The sequence below is a fragment of the Bombus terrestris genome, chromosome 8 (genome assembly GCF_910591885.1).
Source record: "Bombus terrestris chromosome 8, iyBomTerr1.2, whole genome shotgun sequence".
Classification (NCBI taxonomy): domain Eukaryota; kingdom Metazoa; phylum Arthropoda; class Insecta; order Hymenoptera; family Apidae; genus Bombus; species Bombus terrestris.
In genome coordinates, this window is record NC_063276.1 from 4823161 (window position 1) to 4840395 (window position 17235).

At 39.9% G+C, this 17235-nt stretch overlaps 1 protein-coding gene across 4 annotated transcripts in view; it reads right to left on the reverse strand.

Moving 5' to 3' along the window:
• Positions 1-16221, reverse strand: part of LOC100649734 (protein kinase C-binding protein NELL1) — an 88587-nt gene extending 72366 nt beyond the window's left edge. For 2 of the 4 annotated variants that reach the window (XM_048408093.1, XM_020864171.2), the window contains exon 1: positions 13991-16220. In XM_048408093.1, coding sequence (XP_048264050.1) covers positions 13991-14315 — 325 coding nt within the window. In that variant the 5' untranslated portion in view covers positions 14316-16220. Of the gene's footprint in view, positions 1-13990 lie in introns of all 4 variants that reach the window. The other 2 variants (XM_048408091.1, XM_048408092.1) reach the window with 2 other exon arrangements.
• Between the last annotated feature and the right edge of the window lie 1014 nt (positions 16222-17235).

Below are 17235 nucleotides of genomic sequence, written 5' to 3' on the forward strand. Positions count from 1 at the left end.
TAAAGCGTACAGATACACAGAATACACGTAACAGGTAAAAAAGGTTCTGAAGCGTGCAAAATATCTCGTTATAACGTTCAGAGACTTTAACCAATTTCTATTTATGTTCTGTGTTTCTTGAAAAATTCCTGAAAGTATGAGATCACATTGACATTTACTGGTCTAGAGATTAGATCGAGATTGTCATTAGAAATAAATGTTATCGATGACAGGATTGATATCTACTGTTCTTTTACCACTAAGTTAATAAACGAGTTGAAATCGAAGAGTCTTTACTTAAACTTGATCTGAAGCTAAAAAAGTATTATAGATCGTTAGTTGATAGTTGATAGTAGAAACTGAAAAAGTAGTAGATTGACGTTATCATTAGGAATAATGCCAAAGGTCGTTAGAGTAATACTAACAAGCAACTGACCTCGATTCAGTGAACAGAAATTTTTCTACAGATAAAAGTGTGCGATTGGATTAAGGTTATTTATGATTAAGTTTATACAAACCCATTTTTTGCAGTATAAATATATCAATATCACGATATAGTATCTAATAGTCGAAAAAGATGCGCTAATAATTTGTCCAAATTAGAACAATAACTCTGAGATATCTACGCACGTTTTATTAAAATTATCCAACAGTTCCTCGTATAGAAAACACTATGAAAGAAAAGAAGGAAATAAACAGAAAGCAACGTCCACTTTTTACCATGAAAGAATCAAACGCACGAGAAATAGACCTAAAGAAACCACGTTTCCAGTCTCTCGACTCCTTGAACACCCTCAAGTCACGAAAAGCTTCAATTTACCAAAAGCAGACAATATCGCTTCCATTAATTTCTCCAGCATCCCTCGATAAATAACAATAACCCAAGAGGCCGCAAATTCAGGCGCACGAACTACCCTCGACCATCTCACGTTCCTCGCAATTTCCCTTGAATTTCTAGGTTTTCTCTGTGAGCAATTTTCCATTCTAGCGCGTACACTGCCGCTCAAAAGTATCCGGAACACTTCCTTATCTTTGACAGGATGGATTTTAATTAGAAAACTGCGGATATACGAATCGAACTACAACAACGTTGTTCTTTATGATCGACCTCGATGACTGCGGATTTTTATGCAAATTTATATCTTCACGGGCACGACTAAAGAAATTCGCTATGGTTATATTTTCAGTAGATACCTTCGATTCACAGACTGATGGTTTTAATTACTGGTCCTAATTACTATTTTGCCATCGATTTGTACACTTTCCTAAAATTAACGTTATTTCTGCAGATCAACTAAAGCGTACAGATACCTGTGAATAGACTACGAATATTATTTTTCCCGACAAATTCATATCGTCGAGAATAAAATTAAAGAAGCAGAATCTCGGTGGAAAATTATTTTACGTAGCAAGTATTATAGAAACCGTCATACTTTGGATATTTATGTTTTTCATGTTGCAATGAAAATATATTAGATTATGATGCAGCAGAAAGAATAGATTTAAGATATGTACACGTTCATATTTCATATGTCCAAGTTAAATTGAATTCAAATTACAGTTTATGTGAAATTTACTTTTGGTTTGAATTCTAATCTGATGAGACCATAAGGGTAGTAAGGTAAGTTTTACGACTAGAATGATACGTAAGACAAGAGAAGATATTGTAAATGAAGATCTAATCAGAAGCTATCGAAAACCAGAAGGCATGGGCCACAGAAAAATAATATTACCTGCATTTTGTGCAATTGTACATTTGCAAATTTTCTGCAAATGCATAAAAGTCGGTAGTCTACTTATGAACGATAGTGTACGAGCACGAGAAAGGAGTGGTACTTCAATCGTACCACGCGATAATCGGGGAAGAGTAACGAGATGCACGGTCGGACGAGTTCCTTGAGTAATCCCGAGGGTTTAAGCGAAGAGACGAGCAACGGGCGCGATATTAGCAATGGGGGAGGAAGCATAGCGTAAGAAACGTAATGCCTCGCAAAGTCAACGCCCTGATAGCTCGATGCTCGCTGTGTATTATGCAACCCTCCCGGAGCGGCCACCGAGAACCGCCCTTCACCGCCGCCACCGCCTCCTCCGGAAACATCACCACCATCAGCCGCAACTTTAGCTACGACGCGATCGCGTGGCCAACCTAGTAATCCTCGAAATTCATGGAAATACGTTCATCTCGAACCGCTGATCCATTTACAAGGGTTGCTTGTAGCTTCTCTTCCTTTTGCTTTGAATATCGGGACGTTTGTGATTGTGATATTTGTGAAAATTGACGCTAGGGAGCTGTTTCAGTGGAGAGGTAGATTTTGAAGAGTACAAGGGTTGTAGAAGGAGTACTTGCTTTGCTTCTTCTCGATTGCAACGTTGCAATCTGTGACATTTGTGAGAATTCGTTCTGGAGCATCGTTTTGCTTCGACTGATCGTGAGAGATGCTTTGGAAAAGTTGCTGTGATTTAGTTTAGAGTTTAGAGTTTAGAGTTTGGAAAGTTATTGCAGCTCCGTGTTTTGGCATTTGGAAAAGCTTGTGCAGGGGAGAATTTGCTATTTACAATAAAAGTAGCACGAGACCTAGGAATTGGAAAAGACTTACCAATTCTTTGTCCAGATCCGATTTAAACCTGCGTATATGTAGTTAGATCGAGGTTATTGTTAAAAATAAGAAAGAAAAAGACAACTTTCTATGATGACTTTAGCAAGATCACTTTACATGTATCAAAGAATCCAGAATTTCTTAGGTTCGAATTGAAAAGCCTACAGAATGAGCGAACTTACTTACACAATTCCACATTTTCCATATAAACGATCCGTACAGAATATCACTGTAAGAAACTAAGCCGAAGACCCTCGTAGGTTGTCAAAAAATTTTTCATAAATTTCCAACATCCCTTTGGATTTTTCCAACCCAAAACTCTATCTCCGGAGACAAACAGTAATTTATAACCTGGCAATATTTACCCGCCCCCATGAATACTTCCAAAATCCACTAACCCTCTGTCCAAACAACAAATCTTTCCATCTCTAATCCAACTCAAACACGCAGTCTGTGCGCAAACATCCACCTTCATTGCAGCGTCACCTTCATCGCCCTTTCATACCCTTCCAAAGCAACCAGCGCACGCTATTCGAAAAAAAACCCTCCCCTAACTTTTCACCGGTGGCACCATAAATCTCCGGGATCATGTACGCGCTTCCATTTAATTACCCGCGGTGTTGCCCCCAAAGAATAATCTTCCACCCCAATTGTCGCAGCGCGTTTATCGACCCAGGGGCCATCGTATCTCTCGCTTCCAATTAACCAGTGATTCACGCGCGACGGCCTTGAACCTACGCGTACACTACCATACGTAAACACGTATGTGATCACTCATTCGTTACATTTTGTTTGTAAACTATAACAAACACAGTTGGTTTATTTAAGAGGGAAGAGGATGAGAATATGGGGCACCAAGGTTTCGATATGTGCAACATCTTTTCGTCTATGTAAATGAAATGTCACGTAGATTACGTGACGTCCTCCTACAGCGGTTCTTCGTTCTTGTTCTTTTATTTGATCAATACTTTTTGAATTTCATAAAAAATCAAAGGATGTAGATATTTGGTGACTTGAAATTTTCTGAAGACTCTAACAAAGTCATATCAATTATAATATTCGATTCAGGATGATGGTGCAGGTGCAGAAAATGGAATTGTAAAACTAAACTGACCTTGACAACGCTGTTATATTTAACACCTGTACGTCGTCAGAACTTTTACATTGTATACATTCTTCAGTCTTACAATTTATTTTTCTCAAAAGTAACACTCTTTACTAGCATCGTTACTAAAATCTGACCCATTTTCCAATAGCAAAAGATTCAAACGTTCCACCATGTCAGGATATTTACGTTTATTCGTTTACTTTTGTTTATTAATGCAAAAATAAAAGAAGTACCTGCAGCACATACGACGCGAATGAAGTAACAAATTTATGATAAAATGATTAAAAAACAAAATTGCTGAAAAGTGAATGAACTTGTGATCAGCATCAGCAAGCGTCGTTGTACGTATGAACTATTGGATTGGCAACTAAGTGATTGCGGATTTTGTCAATATCACCTAATGACAAAATCCGCAATCATTTAGTTGCCAATCCAATATTAAGGTGTATCCACACTGTCGTTAATTAATGACCTTCGATTAAAGAACAGCACAGGCGATATAGGGTGGAAAGAAAGGCAGCGCATATCAAAGGGGGCGGATATGCAAGGGGACCAACACCTGCGAACAACGAGAAGCGTTTTGCGAGAGGAAAAGGCGATCGTGGGTTTCGTATGGTGTGTGAGAGCGTTTATGGCGGTGGCACGACCGGTACATGACAGCTGCTGTCACGGCTGGTGCTTCGACCATGTGCTCGCCGCTCTACGCACCCCCGTTTATTCTGATGATACAGCGAACCGCATCTACGCTGAAATTCTCGACGATTCGAGAGTGTAATGGTCATCGATTTTTCAAGTAGATTGTTTTTATGGGGAGTGGCCCGTTTATGGAGAGATGGTGAATTTTCATGGGAGTGAATCGTTGCTTCGAATTATTTAGTGTTATCATTGTACGGTGTGGACGAAAAGTTTTGGAATAAGATGATTTGGAAGATTTTGTGCTGATAGAAAATGTCAATGTACATAGACAGAATATCCAATGTGAAATATTGGTTATGATTTTTAGAGCAATCTGATGAGTAGAGCAGGATATTTACTAGAGCAGGAAATTTATTTTAGATTTATTTTAAATTAATTTTGCAACGAGGAAATCGTATGTTCGAAATATCAAGCCGTAATTTGAAAACTTACGAGAGATTAAAAAATCTACTTTTAAACATTGCCGATTATTTGTTCAAGAAGTTAGTAAATTAAGAAAAAATTCCACAGTCGATGAAGAATTCTTAGAATATGAGCTGAACTCGAGGTCCCGCCAACGATGCACGCAGCGTTTCCATTTCGAGGCCACGTAAACCTACGATTCGGCTGGTGAATTTGGGTCACTGTCTTTTGTATAGGCGAAAAGGGTTGCCCCTTATTATTTTGAAACCAGTTCAGAGGAGACCTGAGCGGCGCGACAATGGAAGAAGAATCGTATCCCTTTCGAATAGAGTGAAAACCGCGATGACAGGTACGATAATGCCTCTTTTAGAGAAAGTGGTAGTCCTTTCTTGTACCGCAAAAGTTATACGCTTTTACTCCACCCACAAAGATCCCAAGGCACAGATATTTTCATTTTTAGGATAGTCTCAAAGGAAAATTTTCATTCGTTACGTTCATTCAATTTTTGTGCTCAATATATTCGAAATTAACATTACTTTCAGTTATTAGAAAATTATCTTTTTAAAAGGCATGCTAATGCTAATAAAATGAAATTATACTTTCAACCAGTCGTTAATTATCCTCCTCGTACTATAATTATGTAATATGTTAATAGGTCTCTGATTATTTTTCAAGATTATTTTTTTTAACAAAAATTATTTTCCCACGTTGTACTAACGTTAATAAAATAAAATCGATAAAGTGGAAAATTAATTAAAATTATCTTCAACCAGAGAAGGCAGAATCGCAACATCTCGAATATTTTTCTTTGAAAGACGTTACACTGATATTTTAATCATCAATGGAAAAGCTATTTTAATCATGTCGAACATTTCTGGCAGTGCTGACAAATCGCTGAAAGTTAAGCTCCAGCCGACCTGACGTAATTTGAAGTGACGCCTGCTGACACAGTAACTGAACGAGAAACGCGTGCCGTCCAGATCAGCTTGATTATACAACAAAAATTCGCTCATCCGCAGTAACTGAAACACGTGAAACCCTCGCGTTCGCTGATATTAATTCGCCTTCGTATCAAACGTAACGAGTGAAAAAATTTTATTAGTGAATTCACTTTTACGATTCCTTTTATCCTCTCTTAATTCTCTTTCCATTTTCACAGGTTTTTCACTTTTTAAATAAACAAATTCCTGTAGATCCGTAGCGTATTTTCGTATTACGAAATTTTCATTAGTTTCGTGAACATAGAAAAGCGAGGTTCGCTTTTAATTTAAACGTAGCTAATATTACAAATCTAAAATTAAAACCTCTAAAACAATCTACTGGCCATTTTTGCCAGAAAATTCCTTACTCCTGATCTTCGATTTTTCGTATAATATTCACTACATAAATTGATTATATCTATTTAACAAATCAAACTGATTTATAGATAGAGAAGTCTATATTTACAAACATTAATGTATTATTATATTTTTATTAATGTATAAATAAAACACATAGGGAAGTTACGTTAAAGGCAAAAAGAAATGAGAAAATATAATTATGAAGAGCTGAAAGGAACACCGCGATTATGAAATCCTGGCGTGGGAAGCGTGCGTGCTTCGTTGCTTCTGATACGAGATTGTGTGAGTACGATGGGGTGGAAAGAGGATGAGGAAGCACAGCAACCCCGGAAACGTTCAAAGCGAAACAGTATTTCACCACCATCTTGATATCCAATACCACTATCACGCTGTTCCATTTTACAAGCAAAAATTCGCGATACCTAGCCAAGATTTTTATCATCAAACGAAACAATTCTCAACTCGACGATCTCGCAAACGTTCTACTCTTTAAGTTTATATGCGCACGTATAACATATGTTTCTTTATTACCATTCTTTGGCATTCATTTACCTAGAACTACACGCCAGATTTTCCGAGACAGTGGAAACAATCGTAGCGAAGAATATTTTAAACAGCGCCTTTGTCTTTGAAACTTCGACAGAGAGCGAGCCCATTGGCACGTTTGATGCGCTGTGAAGCAATTAGCGATGGAATCTGAAACACTTGGAATCGTTTCGAATTTGTATATATGGCAGAAAATTCGAAGCATTTGCAACATGATTCAAAGTATTAAAACTCTCGAAAGTCTCGATAAGCCTTGATTCTTTATCTTACCTTAATATTTAAAAGTCCCGAAAAGTCTTCTCTCGATCGAGATGTCTTCGCGGCTACTCGGTCGATCCAAACTTTCTTTGATATTTTACGTCGATGATAGCTTTCGAACAAGATCGATCGAGAAGTTTGTAAGATACGTAAATACTCAGCAAACATTCAAAAACTATCGAAACTGTTGAGATTTTCAAGACTCAGGACCTACCAACACTCGTCAAGAGTTTCAAGAATTTTAAGCCTCGGATCACATTCCAAGTGATTCCGAATTTCTCGCCATCTATACAATTGAGATTCAAAGCGATTCCAAGTATTTCAGATCCCATCACTAGAAACAATATTACGATAAAGCGTATCTCTATATTGCATTGTACCAACCTAACATTTCGTCTCTGTGTAAAAGTTGTCTCTATGCGAAATTAAGGTGTATTCACACTTGGAGCTCGTATCTAATCGCGCCTATTATTGCCGACTGAATTATGCTCGTTCACCGATTTTACTGTTCTCGCGAGACGGAATAGTACAATGATCATACTGTGAATGTACGAAACCATTACAATAAACCGGTCCCATTGGCTGGTGTCTGGCGCCTGGCCTCACAAAGCCCGCCCTTAAGCTTGTCGGGAAAAGTTCAAGAACAAGGAACATTTGTCCACTGTCGCAGATACTTAACGACTGCTAGTAATCGTGGTCCAATTACTTGTACGATATACACCCTAATAATTTACGAAAAACATGGATTTGTTTACTCGTTTTATAGTTATGTTTACGACACTAATGGCGTGTATTTCGTTATGAAGACGTGTCATAATTGTTCCAAGTTCGTTTCACAGTTTTATGACTGTGATAAATCGAAGACGTACTTTTCAATATTTTTTACTCCTTTTATTCGTATTAAAATCCTTTCTTCTATTGGATAATAGATTTTTATCTGCTTCGTTCATATTAGATAGCCAATTTTTAATTAACCCAGAAACTTTCATGACTCTAGCGGAATACTAATTTTGGTTACAGCATCGCAAAATAATTGCAAATAGAAATATCCCATAGCTGTTCTTAAATTGCTTGAAGGTATTTTAGTGAATTTATTCAGTGTTCTTCGGGTATTCAGAGTGAGCGAAAATTACGCCAAACCTGAATATAAATTTGTGTGGTAGCCCGAAAAACAATTCCAGGATTAATTCACATCGGATAGGAATTTTCTGATAAAATTTCGTAAGATACTATATCAGCAGGTAAACAATTTGTAAAAATACTGTGCGCACCTTTTACGTACATTTTTGAAATGATATCGAGCCAGTCGGTGGAAAAACAGAATTTCCGTGAACACGTCGAATTTTGGCCGAGAACGAGGCCACGCTGAACTTTTCGGGATGATGGATGCAAAACAACTGCGGTAAAGCACCTCGAGAGAGAGAGAGAGAGAGAGAGAGAGAATTGAGAACGTCGAAACGTTGAAACTTTGTATGCAATTTTATTCGAGTATCCTGCAGAAATATACGAAATGTATATTATTACACTTTAATTAAAAACGATTAAAAACAAGTGATGAACGAATAATCTATTTCAACCGAGTTTATTCATGCAGTTAGTCGACCTTGACAATCGAGAACTTTGCTGACTCCGTTGCTCTGATCTAGAAATTAAGTCATCGTCAGCTGTTTGTTGCATCGTTTCATCTCGATTTCCTAATTTCGTGTTAATAATTCGTAACGTCGTATTTCTCGGAAATCATTACATAAAATACATAGGAATTCATAGTGAAATATAGCGAAGTGTAAGTGTGTAAATCTGTGCAGTTGGCAACATGTTCATCCTCCAAGTAATGTATCTTCTTCTTTATCATACGAAGACTATGTATTTATTTATTTATTTATTTATTTATTTATTTATTCACTCACTGTGTATTTTATTTATGTGCCCGCAAGTTGACACAGTACGAAATTAAAAATTACGCGTTGATTAGAGGGACACGTATAGGGACAAAGACGTAATTGGCGTAGCTGTAAGCTTCGAATTAGAAACTCTTCTCTACAAATATAGTAAGTATCTTTGTTTTCATTATAGCTAGAGTAGGAAATTAATACGTATGTTGTTATAAGTTGACACAGTACGAAATTAAGAATTATGCTTTAATTACAGTGATAGATATAGGGACATAGAACGGAAAGGTATCGATCTGAAAAGGGACCGGATCTAATTTACGATAAAGTAAAATCGGGAAACCGGCTCGTGTCTCATAAGATAGGGGAGCGGTGATGGTCTCTGACTCACCCTCTGTGAGAAAGAATTACGAGCATGGAATGTTCTTCTCATAGAAGTTCTAGGTTTTTCTTAGAAGTCTACATTTACCCATGTCGCGTTTGTCTCATGGGAGCTCATGAGACGGAAGGAACTCTGCTTATACTCTCTTCGATTGTGCAATGCTAATAGGAATCATGGCAGATTCGAAGGAACGATCACCTATTTATACTTTGCGCTGCATTTCATAAATTCGAAAGATTCTTTAAACTTTTTCTGTTTATTCCATATTGATAAAGATTAGATACCGAAGACCTCTTTCGTTGATTTGTCTTAGACTATTAGATGAAGATACTGTACCAAATTAAATGAAACAAAGAATATTGAGAAGAATCACAGTTGTCGATATATCTTCCTTGAAAGTATAATAATTTTATCAAATGCTTCTACACATTTTTAATACATTGTAAACAAACGAAAAGTTAGCAACTCCTAACTCTATTCTATTATTAAAAAAGAACATTTAATCGATACTTAGTAGCTCATAGACAAATAGAAGAAAGAAAAAAGCCTGTAAATATCTCATCTCGTTAATTCCACCCCGCAAGAAGCTCGAACAATAAAGACGTCTTAAAAACGAATATTTAACTGATCTTTAATATCTATCTTAATATTCGGTACCTTATAAGCAAACACAACGAATTAAAAACCCTTTTCATTAATTCCGCCCTGAGGTCAAGCTCGCCCAATAGAAATGCAGAAAAGAGAACACGGTCAAGAAACATTAGTTTCTCCTCCATATAGACGTATCCCCTCTCCACAGCAGAGCTTTGCAAACTTTGCACGCCACAGTGTGGCTATCGATCAGACGCCGTCCAGAAAATGATGCATTACGTAAAACTTCTCTCAACTTCTCCGCCTCGTATCCCGCAATAAGGCTTTTAATTTGCAGCCCACAACCGTGTCAGTGATCCAACGTATCCCTCGACTATTCCCAACAACGAGCAGACTCGGCTCGGTTCGCCTTAAGGCGGTAATCACCAAGAAACGAGCAAAAATTTATCGCAGCCAGGTGTCGGCGGGGGACGACGCGAGAAACGACGCAGAATATCTATTATATCCGTCTTCACGAGGATCGTGCGGAAGAGAGAGACAGCGATAGATCGTTCCTCTCTACGATATCTAAATTTAAGAAGTGGCACCACCACCGTTTCCTTCGATACGATTCGTGCACCACGACCGTTTGCTTCCTTCTAGATCGTGGAAAACACGACAACAGCTCGAAAGAAGAAGGTGACGAAGAGGAGAACGAAAGGTGGGCGGTGGCGATTAACGCTAAAGGTAGCAACAATGAGGAGAATGATCGATTCGTGATTTTGTCGCAATAATTTGGCTACGCTTCGGAAATTTCGAACGATTCTTTACAAAATATACGGAACGAAAGTTTGCCTTTTACCTTCAACTATGTATCTTCTTGCTATTTCTTTCGTCTTTCTTTTTCTTGGATATCGTCCGTTTTGATTTCTTCGATACGAGTCTCGCATTTTAATCGTCGGCGGTTGTAGCGTTAAGATAGAAATAGACGGATAGACGAACAGAAGGAAGATGGATGGCGGGGCAACGAGATGAAGAGGAGGGCAAAGAGATGCGACGAAGAGGTAACGGTATGCGAAAAAATATACTCTTGGCACTTGGCTTCGGCAGACGACGAGATAAATAGCGCGCGTGGGTGCGGCTCGCCGATGTCTACGGGCCACACGCCACGTTTCCACCGGAACGCGTCAGCCACGAAGACCGAGAGAATGAGAGGGAGCCGAGGAAAACACAGCCGGAGGTGGCCGTCGAACGGCCTGCACGTTTTCCACGGAAAATATCGCTTTTTCACCGTCTTTTGTCGCATTCACCAGTCTCGCACAATGCATCCAAACGTGTGTATCTAAACGGTTCCGTTGCTTGTGCAGTGCTTTAGAACGTGGTTTTTGTGAACACGGTTTGCAGTTACTTACGTGGATCATACGTTAAAACAACTAGCACACGTTAGTGCGGATTTTTATCACGTTTGTGAGAAATTTCAAGATATAAAAATCGACGGAATATACAAGAATATATAAAATATACAAAATAGATCATACCGCTCATAATATTTAACAATTTAAAACAAATCTCTATGGAAATGGTATCTCCTCAGTTGCATTCGTAAAAGTATTAACAGTCGATGAAAAGAAGTTTCTTCTAGTCGAAAAAGAATTCGTCGTTGGGAAGATTAATGTTAAAGTTCGCTTAGACCGGACTAAAATCAACGACCGAGCTTCCTGCACATTTAAATCCCACCCTGTGTTAAGACGAACGCTGAATAAGCAGATGGTCGAGTGATTCGATCGACGAAAATCGCGGAAACTAAGGTGCAGAGGGCGAGTCTCGTGCAACAGTTTCCTCGACACTGGATTTTGACGCAATGCGTCACATGCTTACTGTCACCACTTGCCACTTGACTATTCGTCGAAGAAAAAGTCGACCTAAAAAGCGCTGAATGCACACCTAGCTTTCTGGCCCATCCGCGTCTCTTTTTCCACTTCCCTTCGCTCTTTCAATTAATCTTCCTTAATTTCCTCCGATTTTTTTTCACCGATTTTTTCCACGACGAATGAATGAAACGAGAGACGAAAAAATAAAAGGGAAGAGGAGAAACCGGATAAAAAAAGAACGAAAAAAAAAACGAGAAGAGAGGGAGGCGCGTAACGAATCACGAAACGGAGCAGCAGCATTTTAATAATACACGTATCTGCATGCTCGAGTGGAGACGTTGCAGGCGCCAACATGCCTGTGAATATTTCTCTTATTTTCCCGGCGGACAGGCCGTGCTGTTTACTTTTCGTATTTCGACCAGCCGGTCAGCGTGCTTCGAGCTTTTTGACAATAACTATGAAGGTATGTAGGAGTTCGTTGATTTAATAGGTTACCCTTAGATAATCCGCAATAATGCGCCAAGTCTCGCGACACTTTCAAAACGTTGTCACGTAGATTATATACAGTGAACAGCAGAAGTATTTTTACACCATTGCATTTACTATTGCATTTATATAATATTAATATTAAATGAAGCCCAAGTATAAGTATAAGTCCTTCATATTACCTGACAGTTCTTTCATATGACTACGAGAATTTAATGCTATGAAAATTAGATGCGCATGATAAGAAAGAGCCTGATTGAAAAATAAAGCTGTATACAAATGTGTATTTGGTATTTGTATAGCCATTGTAGTCGGAACAAATGCGAATGTAATTTTCGAGTTGAAACAATCGGTATGTTCCCATGTCAATGTTCATTCGAAATGAGAAATATAGATTAGATGATAAATGATTAGAAGATGGTTAGTAAGAGAGAAAGAAGACTGAGGATTTTGGTGCATTTAGAGGAAATTCGAAGGTGCGAAAAATATTTAATGCGATAAATATTTAGTGGTAATATCGAATTAAGTTGCACTTTTTTTAATTACATTCGTAAAGCGATGGATCTGCATAAATATCCGCATTCAAATGATAAAGATTAACTGAACGATAATTGATAATACCTTCGGTACTTTACGTCGTTTAGAAATAGAAATAAATTATTCGCGAAGATTAAAGTAATTGATTTTAACGAGACAAACTCAAACGTCTCGATGTAATTGATATTTAAGATGATAAATAGTCAAACGTGGTAAAGTGATAATGAATGATACCTTTCATCGGTCTTTGAAAAAGTCTTATTTCAAAGACAGAAACTTCTGTTATCTTAATATGCTTATTGCTGATTGAATTTTCGTTAGCCACAGTGTTATATTCTAACAAGTAATTTTCTCAAATGAATTCCATAAACACGGTGATTAATTATATAAAATAGCATATTTGAAGTTTCTTTACTTTCGTGTCGAGGAGCAAATATGATGACAAGATGAATAAAGTTATACAAGATTATAAAATCGTTTAATCTTGTGAAACATTATCAAATATAATTCGTAAGATCTTACAAACTAGATATTACCATTCATTGCATGTGCGTGGTATGATAAATTATTAGATTTACAAAATTTATTCATCTGTAAGTTATCCTGCAACTCTCATTCTAATCGATTATGCTATTATCAATTGTCAAGAAGAAGAAAGTTTCTTTCTTGAAATTTCACGAGCTCTTATCCACCTTCCTAGTCTAAGTCACATCAAATCGATGCCAAATGTACTTCGTAAAAAGTACGTGCCAACTCCGGTGCAAGACTTTCGCAGAAAACATGTTAAACTTATTGGAGGTGGGTCGCGACCCCCTAGAGGGAGAAACGGCCTTGAGCACCGATTGATTCCGCAGAGACTATAGTCTCACCGATTCTCCAAACGTTCTACTCTACTCCACACCTTTTAACCCATTCGTGTAACATTCAGCGTTTTATCCTAATTAATTTACAATAATCTACTTTTAAGAATTGTCCATAATTTGGCTATATTATCACGTTATAGATACTCCGTGTTTCGTATCTAGCAAGCTACTTCGTCTGCTCTATTTAATGCTACACATTCGTTGGTTGCAATACTCGAATACCAGAATTTTTCAGATTCTCCATTAAATTCTAACAACGAGATACTAAATTATACAGTATAAACGTCTAATCACAAACTATACAAAATACAAATCCGGTCTCTTCTCTGTTCCATCTTTCGGAAGCAAATTATCATAGAACAAGGAACCACAAATTTTCCCAGGACTTACTAAGAATCAATCTGAAGAAACAATCGAATCTCCACGGAATCAGAGAGACAGTGATTGAAATAATCTTAAAACTTACCAGGAGAGACGGCGAGTGCGAAGAAGGCAGCGGCAGTGGCGAGTAGCAGTATCCTAATCGCGTTTCCGCCGGTTCGTCTTCTGCCAGGCCTCGGAGCGGCGTGACAACCAATCCGATGACCATTTTTCTCGTTCGATTGCACATCGAGGACAACGTACGCCGGCTCGTGATACTGAAGTTCGTCCTCGTTGTCGGCGTCGTCCGCGACGCCGGGCGCCGCGGCAACGCGTCTACGTCGTCGTGGCCGTGGTGATCGCGGCTGCTGAAGGTCGCTGGCACTGCAGCTGCTGCCGATTGTACGGTCGATTACCGGACCGTAATACATGGCCTGCAGGAGCGACCACTGCCGTGCCACCGGGGGCTGCACTCGTCAGCGTGTCCTCGTCGCAACGACGCCGTACGAAACCGGGACTGCGGCTCCACCAGCGGTGTCCTTACCTACGACACCCAGCGATCTCAAGGATCCGCGGCCGCGAGGCATCACCACAACCTGGCGCAAGCCGAATCACCACCAGCACACCCGGCACCAACCACCAACTCGTGATCCTTTTCTCTTCTTCTTCCTCTTCTTTCCCTTCAGAATTTTTACAGAAAGCTTGTCTCTCCCTTCTTCGTTGTGTGTTTCGTTCTTACAGTTTAGGATCTAATCGATGAACTTGTGTTTCAATCGTTTTTTTCAAGTTATTCGATGCTTCTTTGATGTAGGTTATTTATATACGTTTTTTAATCAGAATACATACATATACATATATATATATATAGGTTGAGTTTTAGTATTCTTATGGGTGTTCGAGATAGATCACTGGTGCTTTCATTTTTGTAATTGTTTCGCGTATTAGTGTACGTATACGTTGGTTTCACTTGGAGAATCGGTGGAAACACGAATGGAGAAGGAAGTAAGGTGTAGACACCCCGACGGGACTCGACGTCGATGAAGAGGAGGCACCGCGTGCGACCCGGCACTCCTACGCGCGTCGACGTCGGAGGGAAGAAACCCTCTAAACGAAAGCGTACACGCTATATTACCGGCGACACGTCGCGGCTCTCGCGGTATACGTGCACGAGTGTGCGGCCCCGTGCGTGTAAGGGAGTAGCGAAAGGGTTCGTCGCACTCGCTAGTCAAACCCTTTTTCCTCTTTTTTCCTTCCTCTCCTTTTTTCTTTTCTTTTCGTTGCCCACGCGAATTCTTTTTCTCTCCCTCTTTCTTCCTCTGTTACACTAACAAAAAAAAAAACGTTCTTCTCGTACAGTTGAGAGCCGTAGTTCACAGAGCACCGTGTGTGTCACGCATCACCTTCTGTCACACACTTCTACCTTCTTCCCTTATCAATTCCCTTCTTTCTTTCTCTCTTTCTTCCTTCGTCTCCTGTTCCACGGCCGGCTCTTCCACGTCTTAATCCTCACAACGTTCGAACAACGGCAGCAGCGACCGGCTGCGGCTCGTCGTGTGTCCAGCGCGCCTGGACACTACCACCGTCCGGCAGGAAGTGTCGACTGCCACGAGGTGGACACCTCTGCGAGCCTCTGCCAGCGGCAGCAGCACCAGCGAGACAGCGGCGACGACGACGGCGGCAGCGCTAGGCAGCACCGCCGGTGCTGGTAGCAGTGGCGGTAGTAGCGGCACTGGCAGCTGCAGCTGGTGGTGCACCGGCGCATCCGGATACACCACGCATTCGTATACGAAACTCAAGTCACGTCTACCCGTGTCTATCTCGTGTCTAACGTCTTCACTTTGTTAATTGATCAAAACCGCTTCACTTTGCCATTTCATTCCCTATTATCGTTCGATTATTCTAAATATCTCTATATATAGTATCTTCCTTTTTAGCTCGTGTGCCTCCGAAATACCAATTGTTTCATACGTTTATAGCTATATTTATGTATACACGTGTATATTTTTATTGAAAGAAATTCGACGAACTTGAAAATCGTGACTCGAAAGAGAAACACGAATGCCTGATCCGTTCTGGCGGAGTCTTCCAAGTGTACTGAGCCGGTGTGGACACACTGGCCGCGTGTCGTGTCGTGTGCGGCAACGTCAGTACCAGCCAGTAGTAGAGGCCAAGTCTGTCGCTGTCTAAGCCAGGCAAGGCACTCGAGGCTGGCAGCACCACGACGCGGTGGTCTCTGGTCGCGCGACTGCTAAGCGGTTCGGCTACGTCCGTGGCGAGCTCGTGCGAGGCCCGCAACGCTCTCTTCGGCCACACGTTCGACTCGCGCGCAGGCGGCAAACACGAGCGCGCGCGCGCGGCTCAGCTTTCGTTCTTTCTTCCTCCAACTTGGTAAGATGAAACAGGATAGGCAGTTTCGAGGTTGGAGTGTGTATGTATCGTTGGTGGTAGTTGGAGATGGCTCGAGAACGGAGAGAAGCGCGGCTCTGTCGGTCGACTCGTACTTTCGGGTATACAGCAGCGCCGCGACGCGCTCCAACAGCACGTCGGGACGCCCCTCGATACCCCGCCGATGCCATCGGCCTGGCCCGAAATCGATGCCCCGCAACGCGACGTCTCGAAACCACCCCCTCGTTGCCGACCTGTGTGCCATCAAGCGCTGCTATACTCGCACTCTCTTTCTTTCTCTCGTGTTATCTCCTTACGTTTCTTTTTTACATTATACGTATCTTTACGAGCCGCTTGCTTTTGTTCTTTCCTTTATTTTTTTGCTTTTCTTGTACGTAGTGTTGTATTTTTTTTTTCTCTCTCTTTTTTGTCTAAGATGTTCTTCTTTACAGTGGTACGTAGCCTTATCTTCCAGTGCAACATTTTTCCATCATACCTCTATACGTTTCATTCTGTAGTATTAAATTTTTTGAAGACAGGATACTTACGAATAAGAGGAAATTTAATATACTTGGATCTAATTAATTAGTAACGCTATAATAAATACATCGGTGTAACAGTACTTTCTGTAGCCATTGTATTCTGACTGAGATAGTTTCTTAGATACATTATATCATGTTTCGCTCATTTCTTACATTCAGCTCTTTCTCTTTCTCTCTCCTTTACATTGTAACTTCTATCTTTGCCCTTCTAGATCCTATTACATGTTAATATTATTTTACACGTTTCTTACCATTAATTCGTCGACTAGTGCTGCCTTGTTCATCTCTATTTTTTCCTTAGAATTTAAACCATTTCTATTTTCTTACCTGCTCCTTAATATCCTCTCTGCAATTTCTTAGTTCTCTTGATTGATTAGACTCTTTCCCTTTATCGCACTATAACTACTACCTTTCTTCCCCTAAA